This window comes from Microcaecilia unicolor, chromosome 3 (assembly GCF_901765095.1).
Source record: "Microcaecilia unicolor chromosome 3, aMicUni1.1, whole genome shotgun sequence".
Taxonomy (NCBI): domain Eukaryota; kingdom Metazoa; phylum Chordata; class Amphibia; order Gymnophiona; family Siphonopidae; genus Microcaecilia; species Microcaecilia unicolor.
The window spans coordinates 164,560,428-164,575,925 of record NC_044033.1 but is presented as its reverse complement, the minus strand read 5'-3'; the positions used below and the strand labels follow the sequence as shown (position 1 = coordinate 164,575,925).

The 15,498-nt window shown below is 42.8% G+C and overlaps 1 protein-coding gene across 1 annotated transcript in view; it reads right to left on the bottom strand.

The window, feature by feature from the left end:
* Positions 1 to 5,184: 5,184 nt before the first annotated feature.
* Positions 5,185 to 15,498, bottom strand: part of LOC115464301 (enoyl-[acyl-carrier-protein] reductase, mitochondrial-like) — a 131,019-nt gene continuing 120,705 nt past the window's right edge. The window contains exon 12 of the mRNA XM_030194692.1: positions 5,185 to 5,872. Within this exon, the coding sequence (XP_030050552.1) occupies positions 5,709 to 5,872 (164 nt within the window). The 3' untranslated portion in view covers positions 5,185 to 5,708. The remainder of the gene's footprint in view (positions 5,873 to 15,498) is intronic.

Here is a 15,498-nt window from a genome sequence, read left to right as displayed (position 1 = left end):
AATAAATTTAATGACTCGTCCCTTCTGGTGTCGGTCTTGTAGAAAAGTGTGAACAGCATACAATTTTTAAAGAACACAGAAAAATCCTAGGCAAATCTACAAAGCTGCTTTGGGTCTGTAAAATGTTTGAGCAGGTTTTCTCAGTTTTGCAGATCAGATAAAATCCACTTCAAGGTTTTCAAAGAGCTGCTTCATATTCTTTACATCATCTTAGAATTTTCCCAAGAGCAGCTCGAACAGAAATGGATTTTCCTAGCAGATCTGAGGAAGAATTTGTAATTTCCATCAGATCTGAACAAGGTTCAAATCCTCCTTATTTGAGCTTGTTCTTGAATCATTTATATATCTGTAGTGCCTTGTACACCTTGAAAATGCAGAAAACTCTGTAGGAAAGCTTTACCTAAGTTTTATAAAGGTACATCCCTTATTATGAGATCTGCACAGACTTTTTTGTAGTTGTATGCATAAGAACAGTTTCACCTGGGTAACTAAGCAGTTATGCAGGTAAAATCAGCAGCTGCAAATTGCCCTCCTCAGGTAACACTACCTCCTTCCTCAGGTTTGTTCCCAAAGAAAATGTGGTTTTCTTAAGTGGAGCGTTACGGAGTGTTCTTAGTTTTTGCACTTAACGTGCCTTAACAGCAAATATTAGTGGGCTAAATTTAAAAGCTGTGATCTAATTGTTGGGGCATGCCTAGCACGTCCTCAGCAATTACTGCACTGAGGGGCTCTTTTACTTAGCGGCGAGGCTTACCGTGCGCCAGGCTGGAGCTACCACCAGCCTAATGTGGGTGCCAGTGGTAGCTCATCCCGTGTTCACGGCATTTCTGGCACTAGCTGAAATATTACACAGGGTTAATCGAGTAGCACCATGTGCTACCCAGTTACTGCTGGGTTAGCACGGGAGCCCTTAGGTGGCGGTAAGTTCCCCCCCCCCCCCCCCCCTGGCCACTCATTAAGAGCAATCTTACCATGTGGCCATTTCTTTTTTTTGGCCTTTTACCCGCTGCAGTAGAAAGGGCCTGAGTGTGTGGCAAAAATGGCCTTCGCCATTAGTGCAGGGCCCTTTTTACTGCAGTTTAGTAAAAGGGCCCCTGAAAGTTTATTAGTGCATGTACACTTTTTGTCGATTAGCGTGAAGGCACTTAGCATCTCCCATTTAGGAAATGGTAAGTAGCTCCGTACAGTTAGTGTGTGGTAAGTACTACATGCCAACTGTGACATGAAGTCTCTAGCCATTCTTCACCTACTCCTCGCCTCTTATAATAACAAGGTATAACCATATCTGCCAAACTGAAAAGCTGAGGGGCTTGGTGATACCTCTGTCCAGGCCTCCACATTATGCTTTACCCCATCCATGGGTCTTCAAGGGCAAGAATGATCTCCAGTTGGTCCTGTCTTCAGAGTGAGGGCCAAGAGGGTGATGGCACCAATTCTTTGCTGGAAGTGGGATTTGGAGTTTTTTTTTGGTGGGGACTGTTGTATCCTTTTACTTTTAACACAAAACAAGCAAAACTGTTTCAAATGAGAGCACAACCCCACCTTCAACCTCTTGCTGGATTCTACCCCTAAAAGAGGTAAATACATAGTGTTTCAAAACATGGTTGAGATGGTCATTCTCTGGAACTGAGATAGTTACCGCAGATCCAACTCTGGGTAGTTGTCACAAAATGCCTAGCCATCTGCCTGGGGTTATCCTGCAGCCACTGAGAGGGCTATCAGCACAGCTCAGGTCCACTTGCACCTGCCACTTGTGCTCTACATTAGAATCCTCCTCCCATTGACTGGGTCACAACCACCTCTGGGCGAGTCTCCCACTCTCATATTATCCCCAGTGATTTCTAGGTTACTGGAGGCCACACTCCCAATGGTCCCATAGTTCCCAGAAAGCACTCACAGACTCAAAACAGAAACCTCCAGGATTCTTAATCAGTCCAGACAAGCAGGGGTAATAAACTAAAAATGTTTATTGTAAGAACTTGAACATTGCACTTTTTCTGTTTCAATCAGCAAAACAATAACAGGCAACTTAAATATGGTTAAATATGGATCAATTATAACACTATCTAAATATCTGTATACTATCTAAGTAATACCTGGGAAGACCAGGACATATAACTGTTCACAGAGCCTCAGCAAAGATACCCTACTCTCTTTTCTTCCTGGCTAAGACTGGAGCAAAAGTCAATAACTCCTGGGTACCTTCAAACTCCAGGCTAATCAGAGCCTAGAACAACAGTGTTTGAAAATAGCTGGCCACATCACTATAGGCACTTCCTGTTATCTGTGTTAACAAAAGAAGGAGAGGTCAGTTCTCTGTAATGACTTTAAACAAACAATCACCAACTGCTGGCTGAACTAGAAAAATACATTGCAGGAAAATATCAAAACAATTATCACAGGCTTAAAAACCCACTGTTCTATCATAGGAGTATATGTTTTATTCATATACAGTGGTGGAAATAAGTATTTGATCCCTTGCTGATTTTGTAAGTTTGCCCACTGACAAAGACATGAGCAGCCCATAATTGAAGGGTAGGTTATTGGTAACAGTGAGAGATAGCACATCACAAATTAAATCCGGAAAATCACATTGTGGAAAGTATATGAATTTATTTGCATTCTGCAGAGGGAAATAAGTATTTGATCCCCCACCAACCAGTAAGAGATCTGGCCCCTACAGACCAGGTAGATGCTCCAAATCAACTCGTTACCTGCATGACAGACAGCTGTCGGCAATGGTCACCTGTATGAAAGACACCTGTCCACAGACTCAGTGAATCAGTCAGACTCTAACCTCTACAAAATGGCCAAGAGCAAGGAGCTGTCTAAGGATGTCAGGGACAAGATCATACACCTGCACAAGGCTGGAATGGGCTACAAAACCATCAGTAAGACGCTGGGCGAGAAGGAGACAACTGTTGGTGCCATAGTAAGAAAATGGAAGAAGTACAAAATGACTGTCAATCGACAAAGATCTGGGGCTCCACGCAAAATCTCACCTCGTGGGGTATCCTTGATCATGAGGAAGGTTAGAAATCAGCCTACAACTACAAGGGGGGAACTTGTCAATGATCTCAAGGCAGCTGGGACCACTGTCACCACGAAAACCATTGGTAACACATTACGACATAACGGATTGCAATCCTGCAGTGCCCGCAAGGTCCCCCTGCTCCGGAAGGCACATGTGACGGCCCGTCTGAAGTTTGCCAGTGAACACCTGGATGATGCCGAGAGTGATTGGGAGAAGGTGCTGTGGTCAGATGAGACAAAAATTGAGCTCTTTGGCATGAACTCAACTCGCCGTGTTTGGAGGAAGAGAAATGCTGCCTATGACCCAAAGAACACTGTCCCCACTGTCAAGCATGGAGGTGGAAATGTTATGTTTTGGGGGTGTTTCTCTGCTAAGGGCACAGGACTACTTCACCGCATCAATGGGAGAATGGATGGGGCCATGTACCGTACAATTCTGAGTGACAACCTCCTTCCCTCCGCCAGGGCCTTAAAAATGGGTCGTGGCTGGGTCTTCCAGCACGACAATGACCCAAAACATACAGCCAAGGCAACAAAGGAGTGGCTCAGGAAGAAGCACATTAGGGTCATGGAGTGGCCTAGCCAGTCACCAGACCTTAATCCCATTGAAAACTTATGGAGGGAGCTGAAGCTGCGAGTTGCCAAGCGACAGCCCAGAACTCTTAATGATTTAGAGATGATCTGCAAAGAGGAGTGGACCAAAATTCCTCCTGACATGTGTGCAAACCTCATCATCAACTACAGAAGACGTCTGACCGCTGTGCTTGCCAACAAGGGTTTTGCCACCAAGTATTAGGTCTTGTTTGCCAGAGGGATTAAATACTTATTTCCCTCTGCAGAATGCAAATAAATTCATATACTTTCCACAATGTGATTTTCCGGATTTAATTTGTGATGTGCTATCTCTCACTGTTACCAATAACCTACCCTTCAATTATGGGCTGCTCATGTCTTTGTCAGTGGGCAAACTTACAAAATCAGCAAGGGATCAAATACTTATTTCCACCACTGTATATATATTCAAGCTTGTTGGACGAGGGGGGCAAGAGCTCAGGAATAGTATGTTAGCTAACTCTTGTTACCTTGATCATGCCACAGACTCTGAAAGCTGCCCTGCCAATGGGTGATGTCAAGCATTTGGAAAGCTGCTTTACATTTAGTTAGTGGTCATGACTGTGTACGAGTTTATAAAAAACTAGATGACATGAAATGTTTAGAAAGTGGAGGAGTAGCCTTAACGCAGCAGGCTTTGATCCTGGTGACCTAGGTTCAATTCCCACTGCAGCTCCTTCTGACCTTGGTCAAGTCACTTAACCCTCCATTGCCCCAGGTACAAAAACTTAGATTGTGAGCCCTCTAGGGACAGTGAAAAGTACTTACATATAATCTGCACAGCACTACGTACAGCTAGTAGTGCTATAGAAATTATTAGTAGTACTAGTAGTAAAGCACTTATTTTCACTTTTTGAGTTGTTCCTAGCATCAGATTGTCTTGTGGTTAAAAGAAGGCACAGTGAAACTTGGCATGAATCAGGGAGGGGAATGGGGTGAAAATGATATGCTGAATTCAAGAAGCATGAGCAAGACACAAGGTGGTATGCAGTGACTCCATTTTGTGCTTCCTGCAGTCAAAAACTATTTGCACATATACTTCAGATAATAGTAAATCAGGTCAGCCTTGTCAAATTATTAGATGGTTGAATGACACCACAGGCTTTAAAGAGCAAAGGAGCATGAGGACATGTACATATTAATCAACCTGCTATCTTCGGGTAGATAAAGCGATTTAAGCAACCAGAAATGGCTCCTGGCTGGTTAAATCCACTGTTCAGGGCTAACTAGGCATTTTCAGTGGCATTTAACCGGTTAATACCGCTGAAAGCGTCCGGTTAGCACCTATGCCAAAACCGGTATTTTGGGGGTGTTCTGGGGTGGAATCAGCACTTGGTTGGTTAAGTGCTGACATTCAGCACTTAACCAGCCAAGGTCACTACATAAATAGGACCGGGTAAAAGTCAGCCCTATCATAGCCGGTTAAGTTATGGATATTGCACTTTATGGGCTCCGTTTTTGCTATCTCTGCAAACCTAGAAATTCAATGCCAGTGCCTGGATATGGCCTGGCATTGAATTTCTGGGTAAAATACTGGTGCCACTGGCTGAATATCAAGTCCTTATTTTTTTTCTCACATCGTAGTAAAATACATTTTAATATAACTTATTTTTGCAAGTCAATAGCTTCATAGATGCATTAAAATGTCTCAACAGATGGTGGCAGGGAAATGAGGGTTAACTAAATCTGTTGGCCTTGAATCCTATTTCCACTATCCAGGTCAATGGGGGACCATCATAAACCAACAACTCCCCCCCCCCCCCCCCCCCGCCCAGCTACTTGCCCTGAATTTGATGTACATAAGCATAATAATGAAAACACTGTGTTAGAACAGACGGTGTTTCATAGCTTCTTATGGAATCCTATTTGCCATTGTATACTGTCATAATTTGCTTTGAAAAGTTTATTTTAAATCAAGCAATTCAGCATGTTACATCACACTCTTTAAACTGCCAACTTTTCTCAGTTTCATGAAACAATGCTATTCTTTGAATGCTGTGTACCACAAGAAGTCCTCAATTTACTGTGTTGTAATTTCCTCTCAGAGCAATCACGTGCAGTATTCATTCCATCATTAGCACATGTTTCTTGGAATAAGATTTCATAGTGGCGTCCAGTGCCACTTTGTAGTCCTGAAATGGAACCTGTGTGCAGGTTGGAGCAGATAGTTGTCCTCTTCTAACCAGCTCTGCCAGTTCTGCAACCATAGCTTTTATCTTGCTCAGATCTGTATCAAAATGAGAATTGTAAAACACAAATCATCTTTCTGCTCTCTCTTCTCCTGCCTCCATCACCTTCTCCTCTCCACTCAGAAATACCCATATTACATTTCAGTGACATAGCCAGACTGCACATTTTGGGTGGGCACACAATGCATTTCCTCTCCGCTGTCAACCCCCTGCCCATCTCTGCTCCCCATCCCTCCCCCATCTCAACTTAAAATTTAAATACCTTATTTGCTGTGTATTCCCAAGCTCCTGCCAGCTGAAGACATTTAAAGGCCCTCTGCCTTCCCCTCAGCTAAGCTTGACAGTCAGATGCAACGTTCATGAGCCTCTGACGACAACACCCCAAACACGAACTGAGTATGTGCACAGTGCTGGTATCAGTGACTCAAAAATGGACTACTGAGTTTGGCTAAAGGGAGTTTTGGGGTTTTGGATATCTTCAGCTAGTAGGACCTGGGGTCGCTGCTAGCTACAGCAAAGGTTCATCGCTGCTGCATCGGCATGGGCTCAAGCCCACCCAGGTGCACCCGTGGCTATGCCTTTGCTACATTTTCTATATAGTTGTGATAGAAAATGAAGAAAACCTAGAAACTTTACTCTTACCCTTCCATGTACTCTGAATCTATGACACAAGGCCTTTTTTGATTGTTTTTTTTTTGTAAGAGGAATATGTATATTTCATCCTAGTTTTGGCTTGCTTTATAATTACTCTACATTTCAATAGGCACATTGTGCAACAAGACAGACAGAGCAGGACTAGTTGTGATCAGTGGAGGAAATGGTACATATGAAAGCAGCTTTTTAGGGATAAGGGTTGGGGGCATAAGAGAAGAGGGAGTGTGCTTATGGTGTCGCTTAGGGAAGTGGCTTCAAATGGGTTAATTTTGGGCGTCCACCAAAAATAAAACCTTTCACTTACTGATTACAAAGTTATTTACAATGTTAAAGAAGAAAAGACCACAGAAACCTCCACATTCCAAATAAGCAGTAAAGGGGTTAGTTAGTTCAGTGGTTCCCAAACCTGGTCCTGGAGGTACCCCAGCCAGTCAGGGTTTTAGAGTATCCACAATGAATATTCATGAGAGAGATTTGAATTCACTGCCTGCAGTGCAAGCAAATCTCTCTCATGAATATTCATTGTGGATATTCTGAAACCTTGACTGGCTGTGGTGCCTCCAGGACCAGGTTTGGGAATCACTGGGTTACCTATAATGGGCAATCCAAAATAGCAGGGCCTTCTTAACTACAAAACAAAAAAAGAAAGAACCAGTTGGAGTTGACCAATGTGAATTCAAAATGAACCTATCAGAAGAAGATTTACAAAAATACAGCCAATCAATGGAAATATTCTCAGGATTGCCGAAGGCTGAATGATTTGGCTCAAATGCCTCTGAAGCAATGATTGGAATTTTGCAAAAGAAAAGCCTCCATTGGGCAGGAGAAATGGACTTTATAGTTTGAGAATTGTGAATGACAACATGGTTTTGCTGAAGATAAGTGGCATTTTTGATTATATTGTATTGCATGGCATGCTAGTTTTGAAGGTTTTTTTTTTTAGGACTGATGATCATAAGTAATTCATTTATTGCATGTTTGGCGGTTTCTGAGGTCCTTTTCCCATTAATATTGTAAAATTTGTAATCATTAAGCAAATGGATTTTTTTTTTCTTGGATGGTTGTCATATGTTTGCTATCCTGCTTTTGAGTTTTAAGTGGGCATACCATGACAGAAATGAGCTGCACACCAGCGCCAAAGTTATGTTGGAAATGATCTCAATTCTCTGAGATTCACTACTAGTGCTCATTTCAACACTTTGAGTTGTTTCAAAGAGAGTGTCCTTCTGGAAGTTATAAGGTGTAATATATACAGGCAGTACAGCAAGGTGTGTGTTATGATCCTACTGAGATATGCATGGTAGCGACAGGATCTCGGTCCTGATTGGCTATGTCAAGGATTGGGCTGACGTCTGAAGCAGATGATGTCAGATACCAGACCTATTTAAGCCTACCTCTGCTTCTTGAAGATGTTCTAGTGTTAATTCCCTCCGCTGTGAGCTTATCTTGTGATTCTCTGTTTGTTTGCCTGTGCATGTGGCACAGTGTGAGTTCTCTCTGTGTAGTTAGCCTTTAACCCTTTACTTTCTGTATTTGCTGTTTGTGAGAACTAGCTCCTTCATTTAGCTGTGCTTTTTAGCTCAGCTGTGAGCTGTTCCTTTGTGTGGTTCCCTTTAACCCTTTACTTGCAGAATCTGTTATTTGAATCTGTTTGGGCTGCTCTTCTGTTTAGCTGTGGTTTCTAGCACAGCCCTGAGCTGTCTCTCTGTGTGGTTTCCCTTTAACCCTTTACTTGCAGAATCTGTTATTTGAATCTGTTTGGGCTGCTCTTCCATTTAGCTGTGGTTTCTAGCACAGCCCTGATCTGCCTTTCTGTGTGGTTTCCTTTTAACCCTTTACTTGCCGTGTCTGCTATTTGAGCTTATGTGAGTTGTTGTTTTGTCTGACTGTGCTTTTAGGCACAGTGTGTGCTATATCTGTGCGTGGGGTTGCTTTTTACCCTCTAGTTATTGTTTGTTCCTGTGTGCATGGTCTTTTGACCTTTCATTTGTGGCTGTATTTTGCCTGGTTAGTATTCTCTTAGGGGACTTTGTTCTGTTTCTTTCCCCTTTCCTTCCTGTGTGTTTGGGTCCATGCACTTGGACTCTGTTATGTGTGGGTTCCAGTTCAGCCTTGCGGCTTGTATGAGTGTTCTATCTTTCCTCCTGGTGGTGCTTTCTGGTCTCCCTGAGCATACTTGGCTTTGTTGTAGCCTTTTAATCTCTGTGCTAGCGTGGGCTCAGTCTGCCCAAGGCCTCGGCCTAGGTCGAAGGGCTCATGACCAAACACAACACTGTGCTTGGCAAATCTTTTTAAACAGGCTGATGGCACCCAATAGCATTGTGAAAATGTCTGTATCTTTCTGCCAGATTTTCTTGGTCTCTGATTGCATTTTGTGGTATGTAAGGGTCTTCTCTTTCTCCACTCATAGTTCAGATTAGTCACTTGGCACTGATGGTTCTATTAGTAATGCTGTGTACGTGCTTTTCACCTATAGACAATATCCTGTTTTCTTGCATCAAGCTTTTTATTTGTAGGAACAGGAATGGTTCGGGTGATCACAACTTCTTAATTTTCCACAGTTCTATTGGGATCATGATCTCAGTGTTTTTGTTTTTTTAACACAGCAAATATAATATTTTGATAGCTTCCAGTGGGTGTAAGACATGCTACATTACTCTGACTTTTTTTGTATGCAGGTTTTCTGACATCGGGACCTTACACCCAGCAATCAGATTTGGGCCCATTTCCAGATCAGGGATACAGAATCTGTTTTTGCTGTACACTATTTTTTTTTATTGTTGGGAATAGCCAGATAGAAAGTAGCAAAAGACTAAACTTTGTGGGAGAAAAACGGTGCTACAAATTTTATACCACCTAATATATGATATATGACCAGTTTCAATCGCAAAGAATCTTTATACCTCAGTGAAATCACTATGCTAAGACTCGATAAAAGCCTGGTTTTATAATTTCACGCATCAATCCAAAAAACATTTTATATTCAAAGTCCATCAATTATGAAATAAAATATCAAATCTGGTTCAAAGTTGCTGAATCATTCAGTCATAAAATGACTTTTAAAATGAAAACAGCAAAATGAACACCAACAGTACTAGCAGTTCACATAATCTATCAATAAGCCCCCAAAATGTAAGATTATCTATAATGCTCCAGTTCTTCATATCGATTGTTGCAAATTTCTTTGCACAACCTATAGTGGAAGAAAAGAAAAGATAATGACACCTCCCCTATCATGACTACCAAGACAGTTACTAAGTGTTAACTTGAAAAGATGGCATCTCTGCTATTTATTATATGTACAAAGTGATATACATTGATTATGTGAGTGAACCATCCAATCCACAACGTTTTGCATGTGGCTAACAAATGATAATGAGCAGGGGAAAAAAATGACATTTTTGTGTTTTTTTGCTGATACTGCGACACGCTATTTGCAAATAGCATTCAATATTTTCAAAGAGATTGCACTCTTAACAAAAAGACTCCTCACAGGAAAATGAATACAAATCACGACATGGGGAAATAAAATGAAAATTTGGGGACTGCCCATCTCTAGTGTTTATTGTTTACTTTTAGAAATGCTTAGAAAAAAATAGTGCCATTCAAATGAAAAGTTCAGACTATTGGGATATACTAATCAAAGATGTATGCTTAGACCATGTATATCCAGATGGTCTGAATGCTTCATCTGAATGGTTTTCATTTATGTAGAAATTCAATGAAACAGCCTAGATCAGGAGTTCTCAACCCAGTGCGCAGGACACACCTATCCAGTCAGGACCAAAATGAATATACACTACTAAGAATCATTTCTATAGTGCTACTAGATGTATGCAGCACTGTACACATATATGCAGGTACTTCCTCTGTCCTAGAGGACTCCTAATCTAAGTTTTGTACCTGGGGCAAAGGAGGGTTAAGTGACTTGCTCAAGATCACAAGGAGCTGCAGTGGGACTCAAACCCAGGTAGCTAGGATCAGAGCCCACTGCACGAATCATTAGGCCACTCCTTTTCCATGAGATAAATATGCAAACCATGGATGTAAGGCATGCATATCTATCTCATGTATATTCAGGGCCGGCTCAGCTTATGGACCAGGTGAGGTGGTCAAGGGCACCAAATGCCCGAGCCTTTGATGTCACCTGGCCCATAAAGCACCAAAGTTTTAAGTTTCTCTTACCAGCGTTGATAGATCCCGATTCCAAGGAGGTGTGGGCACTGGACAGCACTTGTCTTTAGTACTTTTCTCTTCTCTTTGCCTTCCTCCTCCTAGCCTCCTCCCTCCACTGGATGCTGACTGACACGCCTCTCAGGGCCTCAGCAGCTGATAGATGCTCATCCTTGGAACTGCCCTCCCCTCCCCACTTTGAAGACACACTAGTTGTAGCTTGCAAGGCACACTGGGATTGGATGACCAACATCCAATCTCAGCATGCCTTACAAGGAGGAGCAAGGCGCTGAAGCATTTATACTGTTTCAGTGTCGACCGTGTTCTTTTTCTTCGGCCTTCCGCCTCCACTGCCTCTGCCAGCATGCTGACCGACCCACCCACATGCCTGCTGAGTGCTGTGACCCGCTTTTGCTGCCTGGACCATCCAGCGCCCACTTATACTACCTGTGCCTGCAACCGGAGACCAACGGCACCACACCTCTGCCATGGCGCTGCCTGTACGAGTGCCGATGACTGCTTCCTGCCATGCGTGCCAGCTGCCTCTGCTGGACTTGCTGCTTCTGCTCTGCTGCTGCTACCGCCCAGGTAAGGGGTTCGGTCTTGTAATGTTTTCAGGGGGTGGGGGATTGAGTGCTATAGAAATGATAAGTAGTAGTAGTGAAACAGAACGGTGGAAGTTGAAATTGCTCTTGGTGGGGGGGAGTGGAATAATGAAGTAGTTAGGGGTTGAGGGAGGAAGATATTCTGGAAGTTGCTGTTGGGGGGGGGGGGGGAGTTCTGCAGGACTCCAGGGAACCTGCCTGTCCCTAGAGACTGAAAACACAATATTGAAGCACCACCCCTTGCTGGTAGCAATGCAGTTGGAGGACACCCGCTCAGCATAGAGGAAACAGTGCTACCCAGTCCATGGCCCCCTTGCCACATGCACATTGAAGAGTTTTAGACATGTATATTCCAGCTTATGCAATATAGATATCTAAATGTTGGTTTATACACCTCTAAAACCTGAATAGTGCTTCTCAAAGAGAGGGGCATAATCAAACGGGGCTGGACATCTCTAAGGCCAGCCCCGTAAAGCGGCATACCCGACCGCATTATCGAAACAAGATGGCCGGCCATCTTTCGTTTCGATAATACGGTCGGGGCCGGCCAAATCTCAACATTGCCGATAATGGAATCTAATGGTGGCCATCTCAAACCCAGCCAAATCCAAGCCATTTGGTCGTGGGAGGAGCCAGCATCTGTACTGCACTGGCCCCCCTCACATGCCAGGACACTAACCAGGCACCCTAGGGGGCACTGCAGTGGACTTCACAAATTACCTTACCTTGGGTGCTGAGCCCCCCGAACCCCCCCCTAAAATCCACTCCCTACAACTGTATAACACTACCATAGCCCTTAAAGTGTAAAGGGGGGCACCTACATTTGGGCACAGTGGGTTTCGGAGGGCTCCCATTTACCACCACAAGTGTAACAGGTAAGGAGGTGGATGGGCCTGGGTCTGCCTGCATGAAGTGCACTGCAGTACCCACTAAAAACTGCTCCAGGGACCTGCATACTGCTGTGATGGAGCTAGGTATGACATTTGAGGCTGGCACAAAAATGTTTACTTTTTTTTGGGGGGGTGGGGGGGGGTGGGAGGGGGTTGGTGACCACTGGGGGAGTAAGGGTAGGTCATCACCGACTCCGGTGGTCATCTGGTCAGTTGGGGCACTTTTTTGAGGCTTGGTCCTAAAAATAAATGGATCAAGTAAAGCCGGCCAAGTGCTCGTCAGAGCCGACCTTTTATCCATTATCAGCCGAAGCTGGCCATCTCGTAGCCATGCCCCTGTCCTGCCTTCGGTACCCTGCCAACACGCCCCCTGTAACTTTGGCTGGCCCTGCGACGGAAAGCAGTTGAAGCCGGCCAAAATCGGCTTTTGATTATACTGATTTGGCCGGGTTTAGGAGAAGGCCAGCCATCTCCCGATTTGTGTCGTAAGATGGCCGGCCTTCTCCTTCGAAAATAAGCAGGATAAGCACCTAAGTCAATTAGCATACCTTAAAAAAGTTCTAACGTGCATTAAAAGTGTGTTATTAAAATGAATGTGTGGAACAAACTGCAAAAATGTCTGCAAAATCAGAGAAAAAAAACCCGAAACAAATGAAAAACGAACAACATTTTTTTACCTTGCGCACATCCCTATTGGAAATGTTTTTCTTGGTGAAGGGGTGGGGGTGGGGGGGAGGTCTACACTAAGTAGAGTGTCTCAGACATAGCTGAGTGTCAAAGCCAGAAGCAGTAGGAGGACAAACGCTCTCATTTGGATCAAGGGAAATGAGTTGATAGTGGGGGACGCAGGCTAAGAGCTTCCAAGTCATCCAGATCTTTTCATGCGGGATTTGCTATGTGGATTGAATGAGATTGAGCCACAGGCCAGACATTCTTCATCTGTGATTCAGGTACTCTAGATCCATTTTCCTAGCATCTTTCCAGTAGCCCATTCAGGGACTGAGAGATGGTGCAGGCAGGCCTATGGTGGGCTTCATTAGTTTTTCATTTGATAACACTTGAATTTTACAGATTGTGGGGCAGGCATCACTAATGGAAACCAAGGGGTCCTTTTACTAATTGTGGGGCAGGCATCACTAATGGAAACCAATGGGTCCTTTTACTAAACTGCTGTAAGCACTAGCATGTGCTTACCGCAGAATAAAAAGGTACTAATGTGGGATCCACTCAAGCATCTTGTGGTAGTTAAAAAATAGCTTTTTTTTTTAGCATGGAAGCTGTGTTTGGACTCTGGAGGTGGAGAGTAGGCATGCCTTGCGCTAATTGGTTAGCGCATGGGCATTGGTGTGTGCGGACTGATTAGCGCAGGATTAGCACGGAGCTCCTACTACCTACAAAATAAGTGGCGGTAATGGCTCCCATGCTAATTGGGAAATTAGTGTGTGACCATTAATAGAAAAAAAGAAATTGTGGCCTCAGCGTATGGGAAACCCACACATTAAAAATAGCACAGGGCCATTTTTTAGCGCAGCTTAGTAAAAGTGTCCCCAAATGAAGTGAAAAACAAACCAAATTGTTATATTTGTTTGTTTGTTTTTTTCATTTCATTTTCCTAACAAATGAAACAAAAAGCATATCCCAGCTTTTTTTTGCATGGTTTTGTATTACTTCTTAAACTGCCTGATAAAAAAGGGGCATATGACTCTTACTGAGGCTTTAGCTATTTTTTTTTTTCCTATTACTGAGGTGACAGCAGAATTTGAATTTTCTTTGCCCACGGTAAGCCAGCAGTGTCAGCCATTTCAAACATTACTTCCGGCCAGTGTGGCATGGATTTCTTTTAATTTACATATTTATGAATTTCTAGATTTTATTGTATTTATTTAATTAATTGATTTAATTTTTGTAGTCTATCTCTCAAAATTACAGATGACACATTCATCAGACACTGTGACATGGTTTCTGAAAAATTTATATACATGCAATCCAAGTTTAATATTAACAAGTGTGATGTTCATTTATGAGCTTTTAAAGGACTGCTCTGGGAGGGGGTAGAACTGGCATGATCCTGACTGTTAATCAGCATTTTAAAGGGAAGCTCAGGAGCCTGAAAGTTATCTGGGGGAAGATATACAGCTGAAGATTAAATCTAGGCCTTGTAGATGCCCTGAGAACACCTTTGAAACTTAATGCCGAATACCTTTTTGATGCCAAATGCGGAAGCGAGTCAAAACTCTCATCATTAAGACCTCAGCCTTGGTTAGTGTGAATTTGTGCATCTTTCATAAATGCTCATGATTTACTTATTTTAAACTAGAGATACATATTCATTTGAAATGACATGGGACGTGTCAATTTTTGTCGTTTGTAACTAATGACAGGAAAAGAATCAGAAATTGTATTTTTTTCCTGCGTCATCAGTAATGGAACACTGTTGCTCAGGAATGCAAACCTTTTATCAATAACAGGTCCTTTTATAAGCTGTGGTAAAAAGTGGCCTTAGGACGCTCGTAGGCTTGGTCTTTGCCATGCGTTAAGGTCATTTTTACCGCGGCCATAAAAACATCTTTTCTTCTATTTTTTTTTGCATTAATAAACGAGCACTAATTTTGCCATTAATGTGTGTTTTTTCAAAATTACTGCCACCCAGTTTGTAGGCAGTAAGGACTCCTCAGTTATCCATATGCTAATGTAGATGTGCTGATTAGTGCAGGAATGCACACTCTCTGCCCCTGACATGCTTCCTCAAAAAAAAAAATTGAAATATATTTTTAGTAGATTTTAAAGTTACCTGTGGATGCCTGTGCATGTCCTGTGGTACTCTGTTGTTGTTGTTGTTGTGTTAGGCACACATTAGTGCCTATTGGAGCTTGGCAAAAGGACCCCTAAGTGAACTATGGTGCAGTAATGAGCAGCACAGCACTATTGATGCCATTGCCCTCAAAACAAAACACTCCCTTGCCTCTTGCTTGGTATTAGTGTTCATAAGAACATCCTAGGACAGACCAAAGGTCCATCAAGCCTAGTACCCTGTTTCCAACAAGTACCTGGGAAGATCCCAAGCAGTAAAACAGATTTTAAGCTTCTTATCCTATAAATAAGCGGTGGATTTTCCTAAGTCCATCTTAATAATGTTTTATGGACTTGTAGGAAATTATCCAAACCTTTTTAAAACCCTGCTAAGCTAACTGCTTTTCCCCACATTCTCTGGCAATGAATTCCAGAGTTTAATTATACATTGAGTGAAGAAATATTTTCTATGATTTGTTTTAAATTTACTACTTAGTAGCTTCATTGCATGCCCCCTAGTCCTAGTATTTTTGGAAATAGTAAACAAGTGAT